The 20,234-nt window shown below is 40.7% G+C and overlaps 1 protein-coding gene across 3 annotated transcripts in view; it reads left to right on the top strand.

The window, feature by feature from the left end:
* LOC110498084 (gastrula zinc finger protein XlCGF57.1) overlaps window positions 1-20,234 on the top strand; it is a 37,365-nt gene that overhangs the window by 4,221 nt on the left and 12,910 nt on the right. For 2 of the 3 annotated variants that reach the window (XM_021574658.2, XM_036955025.1), the window contains exons 3-4: window positions 1,628-1,799; window positions 16,696-19,054. In XM_021574658.2, coding sequence (XP_021430333.2) covers window positions 1,628-1,799; window positions 16,696-18,215 — 1,692 coding nt within the window. In that variant the 3' untranslated portion in view covers window positions 18,216-19,054. Of the gene's footprint in view, window positions 1-1,627; window positions 1,800-16,695; window positions 19,055-20,234 lie in introns of those variants that run through there. The other variant, XM_021574660.2, reaches the window with a different exon arrangement.

Below are 20,234 nucleotides of genomic sequence, written 5' to 3'. Positions count from 1 at the left end.
CTGCAGGTAATCATCCTCGTCGCCATTGTAGTGTCTTAACACTTAGTACTTATTTATGTAATAAGACTCTGAATACAAGCAATTGAACTGGAGCTTCACATTTACTCAAACGGGTTAGTACCAGAATAACATAGAACAACACTGCGCATGACCAAGGGTGCTCCATCCTTAAAGGGGACATCAGTAATTAACAGAACATAAGTTAGCATAGATTTGATATATATATATATATATTCAAAGGTTGTTAGCCCCATAGAGAATGATAGAGGCCTTCAGTGGCTTTAGCTTGATGATCAGTTGATAATTTAATCAGTTGTGTAGTGCTAGGGCAAAAAACAAAACATGTACCCCTTGGGGTCCTGAGGACCAAGTTTTGGAAACCCTGGCATTTTGGCACAGACAGTGCCACAGAGCTCGCCAGCTTGTAGTCCTAAAAAGTGGGAAATGGGTTATCTCTGGTTCGTTCAGCCATTCAAATGGGGAAAGAATAGGTTTTTGGGATAAATGCCCCAAAAAATGTCTGGGGTTAAGACGTTTAGAAGATGTTATGTTTTGTTCTATGGGATAATATCAGTCAGTTAACATGACCTTTATGAATTATGAAGCCTGTGCTTTTTTTATTACACATGCTTCAAAATGTAAAACGAGTGATGTTAGCTGATGAAGATGATCACATAGAACAAAATGTTAAGTTATGAAGATCTCATACATCACTTGTTTTACATTTTTGAAGCATTTTTTGTAATCCAAAAAAAGCACAGGCTTCATAATTCATAAAGGTCATGTTAACTGACTGATATTATCTCATAGAACTAAAAGTATAAAATATTTTAATTGTCTATTAACCTCAGATTGTTTTAGCTGTTTATCCCAAAACCCTCCCCATAGGCTTTTAAACCATGGCGGAGTTGGTGCCTACAAAAAGACACCATTACCATTGCTATCTATTGAGGGCTTCCACCGTTTTAATGTCGTCAACTGGGTGGGACTTCCAACTTTATTGGCTGATCCCTCCTGGTGACCCTGTTAGTCATGTCTAACCTACCCTGTTGGTCGTCAACAACCAGGTGTTCCGGTTTTCAGGGAAATGGAAGAGACCCTGTGACGCGACTACTGCTTTTGGACTTTAACAAGGCGACAATATTAACTCCTCCTCCACATTTACTGGATTGGTTGAACAATGCAGAAGAGATCATCCCCGACAGTTATTTTATTCTCGTCAAGACCAGAATGTGGGGGGGGGGGGGGATCTAGTTTCAGGCATTTCTTTTACGCCTGCTAAGTTAGATTGTCTTACCAGGTCATCAGAAGGGATCAGCCAATTGTGAAGAAAATGTAATACTTTAAAATGCAGATGGCCTTAATGGCTCTGCCCATGCTGTCACAGATGTCTCATTGTGTCCGTGCCATTATGGCGTCTTTCCATCTGCATGGTTAGCCCTGACATCTCATCTGAATGAATATAATCCTCTTCGAATGATACTTTCACAATAAGTTTATGTACAGTATGAAATATACCTGCTGTGCTTTTGGTGTCTCCATTTTCTACAGGAGTATACAGCCCAAATGATTCTGGAGAGCGCTGTAGATTACTTACAGTAAATGTTTTTCCCGCCCTTCACTCCAGGATTGTAAGGACAACTTCAGCATAACTCCGCCCCATCACGCAAAAGACAAACCGCCCCTGCCGACTCTTAGAAAGGTTTCAGTGAAACTGGAGGACTGCAGGAATTTACTGGGAGACCGTTTCAGACAATGTGAAAGAGAGGAGAATGGATTTGAGGCTTCAATTCCTCTTGGTAAGTGTATTTGTTATGAAGTAGTGTGTAAAGCAGCCAATTCAATGTGCCAAACTGGGTCTAAATATATATATTTTTGGGGTATTCTGTTTAAGTTGTGTTCTTTATAACAATTGTGAGATAAAAGTGCTTGGAAAGTATTTATTGTGCCTTAAGTTTAGAAGATATAATAAGAGTTAACAGATTTCATTGTATTGTTCCATTGTTTTGAATCGAAGCCATCTGATCATTACCGTTTTTTTATATGGCGTGACTATTTTTGCAGATTTTTCTGGAACCCGAAGGTTCTTTGGTTAAAGATACTGAGATTTCTGTGCATGTGCAGGATTAATTTTTTTAACGTAGCTGCTGCCTACTCCGCTACTTACGTAGCTGTTGCTCGGGGGCTGCTCGTGCTTCGCTGCCGCTTCCTCCTCCTCCTTGATCGACAGTGAATGTTGTACACAAAAGGCATGTCGACATGTTTAATCGCCTCAGGCTATTAAGCATAAGTTGATTGCATGTTATTTTTTTCAAGAGGAATTGCATGCTGACATCACCAGTCAGTTAAGAACAAATTCTTATTTTCAATGACAGCCTATGTTACCCAACTAATTCTGATTCATCCGCCCCAACCGTTCCCTCTATACCATTTGTATTTCATATTCCTTTGACTATTGGATGTTCTAATATGTACTTTAGTATTGCCAGCCTAATCTCGGGAGTTGATAGGCTTGAAGTCATAAACAGCGCAATGCTTGAAGCATTGCGAAGAGCTGCTAGCAAACACAGTAAAGTGCTGTTTGAATGAATGCTTACGAGCCTGCTGCTGCCTACCACCGCTCAGTCAGACTGCTCTATCAAATCATAGACTTAATTATAATATAATAACACACAGAAATGTGCCTTATTTTCCGGATTTGACCATATCAATGACTTATCATTGTAAAAAAACAATGTTTATTATTTCAGTGAAATACGGAACCGTATTACCACATGAGAGAGAACTTCACACACCAGTCAGTTATACTTAAACTACATCTGCATTAGCACTTGACTTTCAACGATTTGCCATTTCTAATGAACTGTTGAGTGTCAACACAATGGCTACTGAGATCTTTTATAGCAAAGATCCACCCCCCTTTGACACGACAAACCACAGATATTTAGGAACTGTTCACAAAGAAAGACTTTTACTTGAGAGAGGAGTATCCTATAGCCAGATAGCATTCACTATACATTATCATTCAGTTTGGTCCCTAAAATGAGGTTCTAATCTCGTTCCTGGTACTTCATAGTACAAAAACACCAATTGTCAACTTTAGATTCTCAAGTAAACCCCCTCTTGACCCCACTCCTGGACAAGCTCACTGAGGGGAGTGACTTGCGCACAGACATTGTGGAGACAAGTAATTGGTTCCCCATTAATCACGCCTTCCCTTCACATGGTTTAAGAATAGGTAAAGACACATTCACATATGAAGACAATGTTCCCTCCTGCCCTCTTCCCTTTCTGATATTCTGCATAGCACCAGGGACATGTGAAAGACGAGCCTGACCTCTCCCCTCTCTGGGCCCCAAGTGACTGAGCCCTAGCTGAGGGAAAAGTGCAACTGCCAACACTAGAGTCCAAAGGGATACATTCTAATGACAAGTATCTCACATAGGCATATTATGCAACTAAAACATCTTAATTATCTATGTTACCCAACTAATTCTGATTCATCCACCCCAACCGTTCTGTGGCATCCATAAGTCTAAAAATTGCTGTTATATTGCACAACCTTCATTGTTATGCCATAATTACGTAAAATTCTGGCAAATTAGTTCGCAACAAGCCAGGCGGCCTAAACTGTTGCATACAGCCTGACTCTACGTGCAATGAACGCAAGAGAAGTGACACAATTTCCCTAGTTTAATATTGCCTGCTAACCTGAATTTCTTTTAACTAAATATGCAAGTTTAAAAAATATTGATTTTTAAGAAAGGCATTGATGTTTATGGTTAGGTACATTCGTCCAACGATTGTGCTTTTTTTCGCAAATGCGCTTTTGTTAAATCATCGCCCGTTTGGCGAAGATGGCTGTGTTTGTTAGAATGAAATGGTCTTCACACAGTTCGCAACGAGCCAGGCGGCTCAAACTGCTGCATATACCCTGACTCTGTTGCATAGAATGCAAGAGAATTGACACAATTTCCCTAGTTAAAAGAAATTCATGTTAGCAGGCAATATTAACTAAATATGCAGGTTTAAAAATATACACTTGTGTATTGATTTTAAGAAAGACGTTGATGTATATGGTTAGTTAGGTACACATTGGTGCAACGACAGTGCATTTTTTCGCGAATGCACTTGTTAAATCACCCGTTTGGCGAAGTACGCTGTGATTCATTGATAAATTAACAGACACCGCAACGCAGGACATGCTAGATAAACTAGTAAAATTATCAACTGTGTAGTTAACTAGTGATTGATTATTTTTTATAAGATACGTTTAATGCTAGCTAGCACCTTACCTTGGCTCCTTGCTGCACTCGCATAACAGGTAGTCAGCCTGCCACGCAGTCTCCTCGTGGAGTGCATTGCCATGATTGGTGTCCATAAATACCGATTGTTATGAAAACTTGAAATCGGCCTTAATTAATTGGCCATTCCGATTAATCGGTCGAGCTCTAATCATGACACGCAAGTTAAATTACCAAAATCGATTGTGAATCAAATATATTAATTTAGGGGCAGATCAATACAGCTGTTGCTAACAGCTGCAGTCCAACAGGGCAGTTCAAGAAGAGTTAAGGAACATTGAGTTATTTTATCTGACATGCATGTGGTCCACTTATTAGCTTGTTCTTTGTAGAGATCTTACCAGGAGTCACACAAGTGTGTTCCTCCACTCTGATAATTAATCCACAGATAAAGGCAAACCTAGTTTTTAGTTAGTTAAACCCACATGGGTTTAAATCTTCCTGATATCCAGTAAGGAGGGGACTTGTGGTGCATCTCCAATAGAACCAAGCTATGGCTATGAAGATGCTCGTTAATGCATGTGAGCAGTGTGTGTAAAATTATTTGATGTATGTGCACATTTATTTAGCAACTCTCGGTCACTCAACGTGGCCAGTGTGGTGTGCGTGTTAGGCTAGATGCAGCTATACACAAAATACATGCTCAACCAGGGCTGTAGCTACATATGAGGAAACCGATGTCCGGACCTCAGTCATTTTTCAGAATCAAAAATCTAATACATAGTTTTGGGGGAACTGTTGATAGTTAGAATAGTAGAATACACAAAGTGCAATTTTGAAGATTGGTTGTGCATCAGCAGTTTTCCTCTTGTTGTCACTCAATTAGTCCATGTCTGTTAACATTTTTTAAAAGCTATCTTACCTTGTTGTAATCATGGCCGAATTACTGGCTGGGCACGCAGGGCATTGACCTCCAAGGGGGCCCCCCCATTTAATTTTGTTAGTCATTCTCACTAAGATATCATATTAACATGGCATAAGTCATGGCAAGATGTGTAGAATTTCAGGAAAATAGCTGTAAATCAAACTTATTTGTTCACATTTTTCTGGGAACAGAAAGCATTTTTGAGTTTTTAAATTGTATAGAAATGCAGTTAATGAGCTTTAACTTAAATATCTATATTTGGACCTCACTAAAACTCAGACCCTGGCTACGGCCCTGTGATCAACATGTTCATACAAGCTTTGGTGTCGTAACAGTATTGCAACATAAGCATGTTTGAAGATTCTAAAGAACATGTTCTGAGAATAGGCCTATACTGTCTACATCCCCGCCAGTGATAACACACAGCAAAAACAACAAGCAAGTCATCAGATATTGAATGACCTTGTATTCAGATGAACTCCTTTTGAATTTAGAAAATAATTATTTGCCTCTGTGTAGACAAACCAACTGTATTGTTCAATACTTCACAACGGGGTTGAAAAACCTTGTAGGATGTAATCATTTAGCTTTATCCACTTTTATTGAATTGCTGCAATAAAACTGTCATTCTGATCTTGGAATGTTCTGATCACAGCATGTAAGTGTGTATAATTTGCATATCCAGACTCAACTCCAAGACACTATTGCTAGAATGTTAATGTTCACGCCCATGTAGCTGGGTTTGTGTTGTAGTCATCCCTTGACATGTGATATGCTTGATGTTTGACGGCTGTCAAACTCCGATTACGCCCATACATCACGCTGTTATCGTTGGAGAAATTCGTTTTGCGTCCGGTTTCAAGCCCTCAACATTCTGGTCTGAAGTACAGCACGCTATCGACTGAGCCCAAATGTATTAATTGGGGTTGTGGCCGACTGGCTAAAAACACTATCAATTGTAATCTTTAACATGTGGAAAGGGGGAAAAGTATTATTATTCGTTTTTCACAAGCTTTTTTTCAACCTTTACTAAAGAACTGTCTAATAGCCGAACTAGGTGTGACCCCCCCTCCCCAACCTGCAACAAATCATTTGTATCTGCCTTTCCACATCTACCTACAGATGGTTAATGTTCTGGGGAAAAAAATATATATTAATTGGTCATGGCTCCTGAGTGTCGCAGCGGTCTAAGGCACTGCATCTCGGTGCAAGAGGCTTTACTACAGTCCCTGGTTCGAATACAGGCTGTATCACATCCGACCGTGATTGGGATTGGCATAAGGTGGTGAACAATTGACTCAGTGTCATCCGGGTTTGGCCGGGGTAGACGTTTGTAAATAAGAATTTATTCTTACCTGACTTGCCTAGTTTAAACAAAGGTTACATTTTAAAAACAAACTGGCATTATCCGCAGCGCAATCAATAGGTGAACAGTGGCTGGTGCCGTTATGCTGTTCCAAGGATGTGTAACCGAAGAGACCACGAGAACTGGGATGGATCCCAAGGCAAATATGGCTTACCAGTGAACCTCCGGGTGTTCATTAATACTGTCTCATACGCATTAAAGACAAGGTTAATGAGTACTTGAGGTCACCGAGAAAGTCTGGACACGGCCTGCTCTCCCTTATGTAAGGAATTAGGCACTTTCCCATGTTTACTACAGTATGTACTGTAGGCTATGTTTACTTGTCACACTGCACAGTCGCCTAATAAACAAATGCAGGTGGCTTATATCTTCAAAATGCTTTAAATGCTTCCAAATGTAAAAGCATGTACAGTACTGTATTTCTTCACAAGCTTCTTTATGATTTCGTTAATAAAATAATCATAACTCTTTCAAAATGCAGATGTTGATGTAGTTATGGATCCATAACAAATTACTATGGGAATAAATATCACTGATTTACAGAAATATTGGAACAAAGTTGTCTAATGATGGCAAACAATTCAGAATCCTATTATGATGTAGCTTTCTCCTGACCGTCACGTTGTACAGCACCATATTTTCCATGCCATCCTAAAGGAAACCCCCGAGGGTTTCGTTTTTCTCGAATAGAAACACCATAATATGAATCAAATTAATTAAGCCCATAGACAGTTGAAGTTGGAGTCATTAACTTATTTTTCAACCACTCCACAAATTATAGTTTTGGCAAGTCGGTTAGGACATCTACTTTGTGCATGACATGACACAAGTCATTTTTCCAACAATTGTTTACAGACAGATTTCACTTTTAATTCACTGTATCACAATTCCAGTGGGTCAGAAGTTTACATACAATAAGTTGACTGTGCCTTTAAACAGCTTGGAAAATTCCAGAATATGATGTCATGGCTTTAGAAGCTTCTGATAGGCTAATTGACATTTGAGTCAATTGGAGGTGTACCTGTGGATGTATTTCAAGCCTACCTTCAAACCCAGTGCCTCTTTGCTTGACATCATGGGAAAATCAAAAGAAATCAGCCAAGACCTCCACAAGTCTGGTTCATCCTTGGGAGCAATTTACAAAAGCCTGAAGGTACCACGTTAATCTGTACAAACAATAGTAAACAAGTATAAACACCATGGGACCACGCAGCCGTCATACCGCTCAGGAAGGAGATGCGTTCTGTCTCCTAGAGATGAACGTACATTGGTGCGAAAACACCATCCCAACCGTGAAGCACGGGGGTGGCAAAATCATGTTGTGGGGGTGCTTTGCTGCAGGAGGGACTGGTGCACTTCACAAAATAGATGGCATCATGAGGATATATTGACGCAACATCTGAAGACATCAGTCAGGAAGTTAAAGCTTGGTCCCAAATGGGCAATGACCCCAAGCATACTTCCAAAGTTGTCAAAATTTCTTAAGGACAACAAAGTCAAGGTATTGGAGTGGCTATCACAAAGCCCTGACCTCAATCCTAAAAAAAAATTGTGGGCAGAACTGAAAAAGCATGTGCGAGCAATGAGGCTTACAAATCTGACTCAGTTACACCAGCCATGGGACAAAATTGGGACAAAATTCACCCAACTTATTGTGGGAAGCTTGTGGAAGGCTACCTAAAACATTTGACCCAAGTTAAACCATTTAAAGGCAATGCTACCAAATACTAATTGAGTGTATGTAAACTTCTGACCCACTTGGGAATGTGATGAAAGAAAAAAAAGCTGAAATTAATAATTCTCTACTATTATTCTGACATTTCACATTCTTAAAATAAAGTGGTGATCCTAACTGACCTAAGACAGGGAATGTTTACTAGGATTAAATGTCAGTTCAAATGTATTTGGCTAAGGTGTATGTGAACTTCCGACTTCAACTGTACTATGTTATTACAAAAAAAGCTTTTAAGTTCTCTGCTAATGCCTATTTGGAAGACTATCAAATGCTTCTCAGATGCTATCTGGTGGTCAAACTAGCACTAACTTGCTTTCACAGAAAAAATGGCTGACAACATGCCACAGAATGCTGCAGCAGCCTGCATTGTGTGCTGCAGTATGGCAACTTTTAAAGGAGCAACCACTGTACTTTCGTGATCATTGAAAGGCGAAGTAGCAGTTATTGGGCCTGTGTGTGGTTTAAACAGTTTTTTTTGTGGGGAGATACATGCATGTATCCTGGCAGCATATCAAACACAGGCAAGATACAGACATCATTGCAAACATTGGCTATAGAAGGAGGCACGTCTGGCTGGTGGCTTTGATATGGCAGCAACTATAAAGATTAGCCTACATCACACAACGCATAGTTTTCTTCAATGCGATGTGTAGGGACTTGTGCAACTGCAATATCTGTTACAAGAGACAGAAGGTTGTATCCTTCATAATACAGTGCCTTCAGAAAGTATCCATACCCCTTGACTTATTCAGCATTTTCTGTATATTGTTCTGAAGCTATTACAATGTTGCTTTGGCTGTATACATGGGGTCATTGTCCTGCTGGAATGTAAATCTTCACCCCAGTCTAAGATACTTTGACCTTTTGAAGCAGGTTATCAAGGATTTGCCTGTAATTGTCCCCCTTCATTGTCCCCTTTTTCCTTACCAGTCTCCCAGTCCATGCTGCTGAAAAGCATCCCCATAGTATGATGCTGCCACCGCCATGTTTTACGGTAGGGATGGTGTTAGACGGTTGATGAGCTGTGCCTGGTTTTCTCCAGACGTAGCGCTTTGCATTCAGGCCGAAAAAGTACAAGTTGTCTCTCATCAGACCATATCTTTTGCCTGTCTCTCGTGCCTTTTTGCAAACTCCAGGTGTGCTGTCATGTGCCTGTTTCTCAGGAGTGGCTTCCGTCTGGCCACTCTCCCATAAAACCCAGATTGGTGAAGTGCTGTAGAGACTATTGTACTTCTGACAGTTTCTCCCATATCAGCCAAGGAACACTGGTCATTGGGTTCTTGGTCACCTCCCTGACCAAGGTCCTTGTTGCTCAGTTTGGTCGGACGGTCAGCTCTAGGCAGAGTCTGGGTAGTTCCATATGACGAAGACCACCATGCTCTTGTAAACATTCAACACTAGACATTGTTTTCTACCCTTCCCCAGATATTACTCGTCACAATTCTATCTCGGAGATCGACAGACATTTCCTTGGACTTCATGGTGTAGTTTCTGCTCTGACATGCACTGTCAACTGTAGAACCTTAAATAGACAGGTGTGTTCCTTTCTAAATCATCTTCAAACAATTTGAGTTGGCGGACTCAGGTGGACTCCAAGTTGTAGTGACATCTCAAGGATGATCAAAGGAAATTGGATGCACCTGAGCTCAGTTTGGAGTGTCATGGCAAAGGGGGACTATTAATATAATGAGATATTTCTGTATTTAATTTTCAATCAATTTGCAAATATTTCTAAAAACATTTGTTCACTTTGATGGGTGAGAAATGTACATTTATTTGTATTTATTTTCTCCCCAATTTCGTGGTATCCAATTGTTAGTAGTTACTATCTTGTCTCATTGCTACAACTCCCGTACGGGCTCGGGAGAGACGAAGGTCGAAAGCCATGCGTCCTCAGAACCCAACCAAGCTGCACTGCTTCTTAATACAGCGCGCCTCCAACCCGGAATCCAGCCGCACCAATGTGTCAGAGGAAACACTGTGCACCTGGTTAGCACGCACTGCGCCCGACCCGCCACAGGAGTCGCTAGTGCTTGATGAGACAAGGATATCCCTACCGGCCAAACCCTCCCTAACCCGGACAACACTAGGCCAATTGTGCGTCGCCCCATGGGCCTCCTGGTCGCGGCCGGCTGCGACAGAGCCTGGGCTCGAACCCAGAGTCTCTGGTGGCACTGCAGTGCCCGAGACCACTGCGCCACCCGGGAGGCCCCTAGAAATGTAAATTTAATCCAGTTTGGTTAGACACTATTAGTGGTTAGAGCGTTGGACTAGTAACCGAAAGGTTGCAAAATCGAATCCTCGAGCTGACAAGGTTCAGGGGCAAAAAAACAGATTTTTACAAGGTGGTCATTGAAAATAAGAGTTTGTTCCTAACTGACTTGACTAGTTAAATAAAGGTGTAAAAAATATATATCTTGACAAATGCATGAATTGGACCACTTTCCCGTCCTTTTAGGTGTCAGGGAAATGTATGGAGTAAAAAGTACAGTATTTTTTTGTAGTGAAGTAAAAGTTGTCAAAAATACAAATGGTGAAGTACAGATACCAAAAAAAACGACTTGGGTAGTACTTGAAAGTAATTTTACTTAAGTAGTACTTGTAAAAATACTTTCACCACTGCTCAATTGAGAATTTCCACGTAGGGCTGCACAATATGGGCAAATAGTCTTGCTGCAATTAGGATTTGACTTGCGAAATAGAGCAAACTGTTGGAATCATGGAAATGGAATGACTATTCTAATTCTATAGTTAGAATATAATAGTAGACACTTTGAATACAGTGTTTGAGATGACTACAAATTAAAATGCCAGGGAGGAGTTATTGTGACAGGGTAGGGACTAAAGTGTTGATAACTGTTTCCTAGGGGATCCTATAAGCTTTGGCTACATTGCATGTTTTAGCTTAGCTACTTCATGTAGCTAATATATTCTTGCTTTGCATATTCCTCTTTGATTTAGAAGACACTGTTGCACAAACATGCTGATTTAGTTCTCCACCATCACTGGTATTAGCAGGCTGTATTAGCTAGCTACGTTTGCTCTTACTCAGTACATTTATTAGCTATTAGCATTAGCGGCTAACAAGATTTAGGGCAACTTTCTAAAGGTTTGCTGATGTAACACAAACTAATAGTATCAAATGTATTTGTCACATACACATGGTTAGCAGATGTTAATGCAAGTGTTGCGAAATGCTTGTGCTTCTAATTCCGACCATGCAGTAATATCTAACAAGTAATATAACCTAACAATTCCACAACAACTACCTTATACACACAAGTGTAAAGGAATGAATACAAATATGTACATAAATATATATGAGTGATGGCCGAACGGCATAGGCAAGATGCAGTAGATGGTATAGAGTACAGTATATACATATGAGATGAGTAATGTAAGGTATGTAAACATTATATAAAGTGGCAAGTGATAAATTGATTACATTCATTTTTCCATTATTAAAGTGGCTAGAGATTTGAGTCTGTATGTAGTATGTTGGCAGCAACCACTCAATGTTAGTGATGACCCTCTCTGGGATATGTGGGACGGTAGCGTCCCACTTGGCCAAAAGCCAGAGAAAATGCAGAGCGACAAATTCAAATCAATTCCTATAAAAATCTAACTTTCATGAAATCACACATGTAAGATACCAAATTAAAGCTACAGGTGTTGTGAATCCAGCCAACATGTCAGATTTCAAAAAGGCTTTTTGGTGAAAGCAAAGGATCTAAGGATAGCACCATAGTAAACAAAAGATAACATTTCAACCCTGCAGGCGCGACACAACGCAGAAATAAAAATATAAATCATGCCTTTTGACGAGCTTCTTCTGTTGGCACTCCAATATGTCTCATAAACATCACAAATGGTCATTTTGTTCGATAAATTCCGTCTATATATACAGTGCCTTGCGAAAGTATTCGGCCCCCTTGAACTTTGCGACCTTTTGACACATTTCAGGCTTCAAACATAAAGATATAAAACTGTATTTTTTTGTGAAGAATCAACAACAAGTGGGACACAATCATGAAGTGGAACGACATTTATTGGATATTTCAAACTTTTTTAACAAATCGAAAACTGAAAAATTGGGTGTGCAAAATTATTCAGCCCCCTTAAGTTAATACTTTGTAGCGCCACCTTTTGCTGCGATTACAGCTGTAAGTCGCTTGGGGTATGTCTCTATCAGTTTTGCACATCGAGAGACTGAAATGTTTTCCCATTCCTCCTTGCAAAACAGCTCGAGCTCAGTGAGGTTGGATGGAGAGCATTTGTGAACAGCAGTTTTCAGTTCTTTCCACAGATTCTCGATTGGATTCAGGTCTGGACTTTGACTTGGCCATTCTAACACCTGGATATGTTTATTTTTGAACCATTCCATTGTAGATTTTGCTTTATGTTTTGGATCATTGTCTTGTTGGAAGACAAATCTCCGTCCCAGTCTCAGGTCTTTTGCAGACTCCATTAGGTTTTCTTCCAGAAAGGTCCTGTATTTGGCTCCATCCATCTTCCCATCAATTTTAACCATCTTCCCTGTCCCTGCTGAAGAAAAGCAGGCCCAAACCATGATGCTGCCACCACCATGTTTGACAGTGGGGATGGTGTGTTCAGCTGTGTTGCTTTTACGCCAAACATAACGTTTTGCATTGTTGCCAAAAAGTTCAATTTTGGTTTCATCTGACCAGAGCACCTTCTTCCACATGTTTGGTGTGTCTCCCAGGTGGCTTGTGGCAAACTTTAAACAACACTTTTTATGGATATCTTTAAGAAATGGCTTTCTTCTTGCCACTCTTCCATAAAGGCCAGATTTGTGCAATATACGACTGATTGTTGTCCTATGGACAGAGTCTCCCACCTCAGCTGTAGATCTCTGCAGTTCATCCAGAGTGATCATGGGCCTCTTGGCTGCATCTCTGATCAGTCTTCTCCTTGTATGAGCTGAAAGTTTAGAGGGACGGCCAGGTCTTGGTAGATTTGCAGTGGACTGATACTCCTTCCATTTCAATATTATCGCTTGCACAGTGCTCCTTGGGATGTTTAAAGCTTGGGAAATCTTTTTGTATCCAAATCCGGCTTTAAACTTCTTCACAACAGTATCTTGGACCTGCCTGGTGTGTTCCTTGTTCTTCATGATGCTGCTCTCTGCGCTTTTAACGGACCTCTGAGACTATCACAGTGCAGGTGCATTTATACGGAGACTTGATTACACACAGGTGGATTGTATTTATCATCATTAGTCATTTAGGTCAACATTGGATCATTCAGAGATCCTCACTGAACTTCTGGAGAGAGTTTGCTGCACTGAAAGTAAAGGGGCTGAATAATTTTGCACGCCCAATTTTTCAGTTTTTGATTTGTTAAAAAAGTTTGAAATATCCAATAAATGTCGTTCCACTTCATGATTGTGTCCCACTTGTTGTTGATTCTTCACAAAAAAATAGTTTTACATCTTTATGTTTGAAGCCTGAAATGTGACAAAAGGTCGCAAAGTTCAAGGGGGCCGAATACTTTCGCAAGGCACTGTATATCCAAAATGTCCATTTTATTTGGCGCGTTTGATCCAGAAAAACACAGGTTCCAACTTGCAACGTGACGACAAAATATCTCAAAAGTTACCTGTAAACTTTGCCAAAACATTTCAAACTACTTTTGTAATACAACTTTAGGTATTTTTTAAAGTAAATAATCGATACAATTGAAGATGGGATGATCTATGTTCAATACAGGAAAAAAACAAACTCAAGCATGCTTTCTGGTCACGCACCTCTATCAAACAGTACACATGAAGTGACCCTCGTTCAAGATGGCCGTACTTCATTACACAAAGGAATAACCCCAACCAATTTCTAAAGACTGGTGACATCCAGTGGAAGCGGTAGGAACTGCAAGCAAGTCCCTTAGAAATCTGAATTCCCAATGAAAACTAATTGAAAAGAGGGTGACCTCAGGGGTTTTGCCTGCTACATAAGTTATGTTATACTCACAGACATGATTCAAACAGTTTTAGAAACTTCAGTGTTTTCTATCTAAATCTACTAATAATATGCATATCTTCTCTTCTGGGGATGAGTAGCAGGCAGTTGAAATTGGGCATGCTTTTCATCCAAAATTCCAAATGCTGCCCCCTATCCCAGAGAAAGTAAGTCTGATGGCCTTGAGATAGAAGCTGTTTTTCAGTCTCTCGGTCCCTGCTTTGATGCACCTGTACTGACCTCGCCTTCTGGATGATTGTGGGGTGAACAGGCAATGGCTTGGGTGTTTGTCCTTGATTATCTTTTTGGCCTTCCTGTGACATCGGGTGGTGTAGGTGTCCTGGAGGGCAGGTAGTTTGCACCCGGTGTTGTGTTATGCAGACCTCACTATCCCCTAGAGATCCTTCCAGTTATGGGCGGAGCAGCTCCCGTACCAGGCGGTGATAGCCCGACAGGATGCTCTCGATTGTGCATCTGTAAAAGTTGTTGTGTTTTTGGTGACCAGCTGAATTTCTTCAGGTTGAAGAGGCGCTGCTGCGGCTTCTTCCCCACGCTGTCTGTGTGGGTGGACCATTTCAGTTTGTTCGTGATGTGTACGCCGAGGAACTTAACTCTCCACCCTCTCCACTACTGTCCCGTCAATGTGGATAGGGGGCTGCTCCCTCTGCTGTTCCCTGAAGTTCACGATCATCTCCATTGTTTTGTTGACATTGAGTGTGAGGTTATTTTCCTGACACCACACTCCGAGGGCCCTCACCCCCTCCCTGTAGGCCGTCTCGTCATTGTTGGTAATCAAGCCTACCGCTGTAGTGTCGTCTGCAAACTTGATGATTAAGTTGGAGGCGTGCATGGCCACGCAGTCGTGGGTGAACAGGGAGTACAGGAGAGGGCTGAGAACGCACCCTTGTGGGGACCCAGTGTTGAGGATCAGCGGGGTGGAGATGTTACCTACCCTCACCACCTGGGGGCGGCCCATCAGGAAGTCCAGGACCCAGTTGCACAGGGCGGGGTCGAGACCCAGGGTCTTGAGCTTAATGACGAGTTTGGAGGGTACTATGGTGTTAAATGCTGAGCTGTAATCGATTAACAGTATTCTTACATAGGTATTTCTCTTGTCCAGATGGGTTAGGGCAGTGTGATGGCGATTGCGTCGTCTGTGGACCTATTGGGGCGGTAAGCAAATTGGAGTGGGTCTAGGGTGTCAGGTAGGGTGGAGGTATGTCTATAGAATGCTAGTGGATTTATATTAAGAAGCAAAGTGAAAACAGCATTGTTGTCATCAACATTGTTGCATGTGCTGCATTGACCATGCAGACTGCATGCAAATGTCTTGTTGCTGAGGAACATCAAATGTGCTCCTTGGGTGACAGGGGGCGTGGCTAGGAATGTGTGGAAAGTGTCAAGAAGAGAAAGAGCAAAGAGACATGACTCAAGTAGCGAAGTAAACTATACAAATTGATATTACACATGGCATATCACATTTAACAAACCAAACATTCAAATTCCGGTATAGAAGGTAATGTAAAAACCCAAACCGGTCCCTATATCAATACAGTATCATAATGTTGGTCACTGTAGGCCTCTTTCATGGACACAGATTAAAGGACAGAGACTCCACTTTTTAACCTGCTTTGATCAATTCCGGCACCAAACCAATGTCTTCATATGAGAAAGGTGTTTGTGGTTAAAAAGATAAGACTCCCCAAAAAATGCTTCTCTGTGACATAAGGTAAGATTAAAAGTGCTTTTCAAATCCTGCAACAAGTTTCTAGCCCAAGGGAGGGTATTTTCCTGCTCCCCACATCATCGCAAATCTCATGGTGTTTGATAAGTTGTGAAGGAAATCTTGAAAATGTTAATATTGTCTTTTGCGTCATAAACAATCCTTGGTTCCTGCTTGTGCTTGGTAAAGATATGAGGAGGGGGGGGGTCTTTAAGACCATTTTGCAGAATGCACAGAATATGTTCTTTAAGTTAAGATAGGAGATGGAGCCAGTCACATGTAGGACCCAATAAATCATGTTGGTTGGTTTTTATGTAGCCGTATATAGGGAACGCCTTTGGAGAGCTCACTTCAGAGCGGGACTTTATGTATCTAAGTTTGACTGTGACCTCGTTAGCATTCCGATAAACAATTTATTAATTTAAGATTGGCTTTGAGTGTCCTTAGGTAGAATTTCCATGACAACGTGTCTTAACTTTTGATGTCACCGGGGTAGAACTTCTCTACAAAACTTAGAAATGTGCCGTTTTCACATGTTAACTGGTATTGTGCTGGAGATAAAGATGACGTTGAAAACCTGGACTAAATACTGTCAGATTTAAATATCCTAATACAGTTTTGGATTAATCGACATGGCTTGATTTTCTTGATTAATCTGTCTTTAATTAAACTTCCTAAGACATTGATCTGTTCTTTTATCTAACCCAAGACTGTTTCAATCACACAGGACGGAGCCCTAGCCGCAAACAGCCGAAGAACAGAAAGAGCTCCTCTACATCAGTAAAGCCTAAACAACAACAAACATTTTTCACGATTAAGATGCACCACTGTAAACAGTGTGGGAAGAGTTTTAGTAATTATAAAGATCTAAGGAATCATCAGAAAGTGCACAAAGGAAAGTCCTACCACTGCTCTGACTGTGGAAAGTACTTTTCTATCTTAAGTGCTTTGAGAGTTCATCGGACAGTTCATACGGGTGAGAAACCTTACTCGTGCTCTGAATGTGGGAAGAATTTTAAGCACATGGGAAGCCTACGAGAACATCAGCTAAGACACTTGGGAGAAAAACCCTTTAGCTGCCCTGACTGTGGAAAGAACTTTATAACACAACGTTATCTGAATAAACATCGGCGAACTCATACCGCTGAGAAGCGATACCCCTGTCCTGACTGTGGGAGAGGCTTCACTACGGCAGGACTTATGAAAAGACACAGAAGAATCCATACTGGTGAGAAGCCATACCAGTGCTCTGACTGTGGGCAAGGATTTGCCAGATCCGAGGCATTAAAATCTCACCAGCTTACTCATAATGGAGAAAAACCTTATACTTGCCCTGATTGTGAAATGAGTTTCAGCTCATCAGCGGGCCTGAAGTATCATCAAATGAATCATACTGGAGAGAAGCCCTACCACTGTGCAGCCTGTAATAAGAGATTCAAGTCAGCTTCAAGTTTAAAGTCTCATCAGAGGACGCACACTGGAGAGAAACCTTACCAGTGTCGTGACTGTGGGACAACATTCTCCAGTCTCAGTAATCTTAAAATACACCAGCGCATTCATTCTGGAGAGAAGCCTTACTCTTGCCCTGACTGTGGAAAGAGATTTTCTGCAGCATCCTCTGTAAAAGCACACCAGCGGTCACATACTGGTGAAAGACCTTTTCCATGCTCTCATTGTGGGAAGGGCTTTACCATAAAGGCACATCTTGTGGTACACATGCGGATACACACTGGAGAGAGGCCCTACCACTGCACTTTCTGTGATGCAACCTTCTCCTCTTCAGGTCCCTTGGTGAGGCACATGCGAATACACACTGGGGAGAAACCTTATAACTGCATTCATTGTGACAAGAGCTTCAAAACCTTGCATGAAATTACTGGTCATACAAGGGTGCATACAGGAGAGAGACCTTACCACTGCTTTAAGTGTGAGAAGAAGTTCAAGGGCCTGGGAGACTTGAGAAAGCATGAGCACACGCATACTGGAGAAAGAGTAGCATGTGGTCAGTGTAAGAAGACCTTTGCCTCCAAAGGAGGATTAAGGTTACACAAAATGTCACACACAGGAGAGAAGCCCCACCACTGCACTGTCTGTGGGAAGAGATTTGTATCAACTTTTCTTCTGAAAACACACAATCGAGTGCACAGTGGAGAGAAACCGTACAGTTGCTCTGACTGTGGGAAAACATTTTCCCAACTGGCTAACTTATGGACCCACCAGCGCATGCATACTAGGGAGAAACTGTAATGCTGCTCTGAATGTGGAATGTTATTTATATCAAAATCTTGCTTGAAGGTGGACTTGGTATTCCATAGAGACGATCAGCCTTATTCCTGTGGCCGGTTTGGAAAACCAAACACACACCCAAGCCTATTGGCGAAAAACGGTTCCAATGCTCCAACTGTGGTAAAAATGTCACCACATCAGGCCTGAAGTCATAAGTATTTGCATACTGGAGAGAAGTCTGAAATGTCTTGGTTGTGGAAAGGGTTTTGCATTATCACGTCAGTTGAAAATGCATTACAGGGTTCACAGTGGTGAGAAGCCTTACATGTGTAAAGACTGTGGGAAGTGTTTTCCCCATTCCTCTAATTTGAAGTGTCATCCGATACAACACACTGGAATAAAACCACACCGCTGCTCTGACTGTGGCAAATTATTCACCTAGTACAACATTGGTGTGTGCAGACTGGAGAGAAGTCCCACCACTACCTTGAATGTTGAAATATCTTTTCAGTATTAAAAGAACACAAGCGTGTTCACTCTGGAGAAAAGCTTTACTGTTGCTCGGACTGCAAGAAGAAACACCAGAAAACATCATGCAGTAGTCAAAGCTATTGAACCAATTCAATGTTAGTGGTGATGTAGAGTTATTATAGCTAAACATTGTTATGCTTAAACTTATGCTATACAAAACTGATTTGGCTTAACAGATGTATAGTTTTTTATTAATGACAGTTTAATCGAACATTCCATGTGGTTATAATATGATTTCCTATGCAGCTCAATAGTTATCTACTATGAATCATTTGTATGGTTTTTGTACCAAACATTCACAAAATTATTAAATGCTCTTTAACCCTGAATTTATTTTTCTTCACTTTTGTCCCTCTGGTCTTGAGTGTCTCTAAAAGCTGATTTTGTGTGTGTGTGATACATTTAATTTAGTGAGCTTTGATTACATTATTGTAACAAGTGCTGTTTCGTTTGCAAGAAATTCCTCTGCGGGCAGAGGTGGTGCAGAAACGTACACATTAATTTGAATTTCAACCAGTGTCGGATGAAGTGCAATTTCTAAGTCGTCTTTACAAAAGCAGTCTTAATTAGTGTATTGGGGTGTTAAAGCTGGAATCCTTAAAGGCCCCATTCAGTCTTTGTAATTTTATTTTTAAATAACCACTGTATGTTGAATAGATGAGTGTTAATTTAATGAAAACTCAATGTTTAATTTATTTGCCTGAGCCTCCTTTGGTGTTTGAAATGCTCAGTCTGATCTTGTGGGTGTTAGGAAATTAATGTGAAGATATTTATATACATGGGCCTGATAGGATGGTCTGGAGGCTTTACCCAGATGAACAGTCATTGGTCTATTATAATAAGATCACATTGTGACATGTGGGCCAAAAGGTCCATCTTACCTGAACAGGCTGAAATTCCAGACAATTTCTTCAAAGGACTCTTGTACAAAAAGGGCATTTTCATAATTTTCACAATTTCAGTGTTATATCGACCTCACAGTGGTGGAAAAAGTACCCAATAGACATACTTGAGTAAAAGTAAAGATACTTTAAAAGAAAATGACTCAAGTGAAAATTAAAGTTGCCCAGGACAATACTACTTCAGTAAGAGTCTAAAAGTATTTGGTTTTAAATGTACTTAAGTATCAAAAGTAAATGTAATCGCAAAAAACTACTTTAACAAAATTAAGTATACATTTCTAATTCCTTTAATTAAGCAAACCAGACGGCATGATATTAGAGGTAACATTTTTTTCTACGGATAGCCAGGAGCACACTTCAACACTCACCATACTTTACAAACGAAGCATTTGTGTTTAGTGAGTCTGCCAGATCAGAGACAGTAGGGATGACTGGGACGTGAATTAGACCATTTTCCTGTCCTGCTAAGCATTCAAAATGTAATTAGTACTTTTGGGTGTCAGGGAAAATGTATGGAGTAAAAATAATATTATTTTCTTTAGGAATGAATGTAGTGGAGTAAAAGTTGTCAAATATAAATAGTCAAGTACAGATATCCCCCAAAACT

The sequence above is a fragment of the Oncorhynchus mykiss genome, chromosome 19 (genome assembly GCF_013265735.2).
Source record: "Oncorhynchus mykiss isolate Arlee chromosome 19, USDA_OmykA_1.1, whole genome shotgun sequence".
Lineage (NCBI taxonomy): Eukaryota > Metazoa > Chordata > Actinopteri > Salmoniformes > Salmonidae > Oncorhynchus > Oncorhynchus mykiss.
This window is presented reverse-complemented; position numbering and strand designations above follow the sequence as displayed.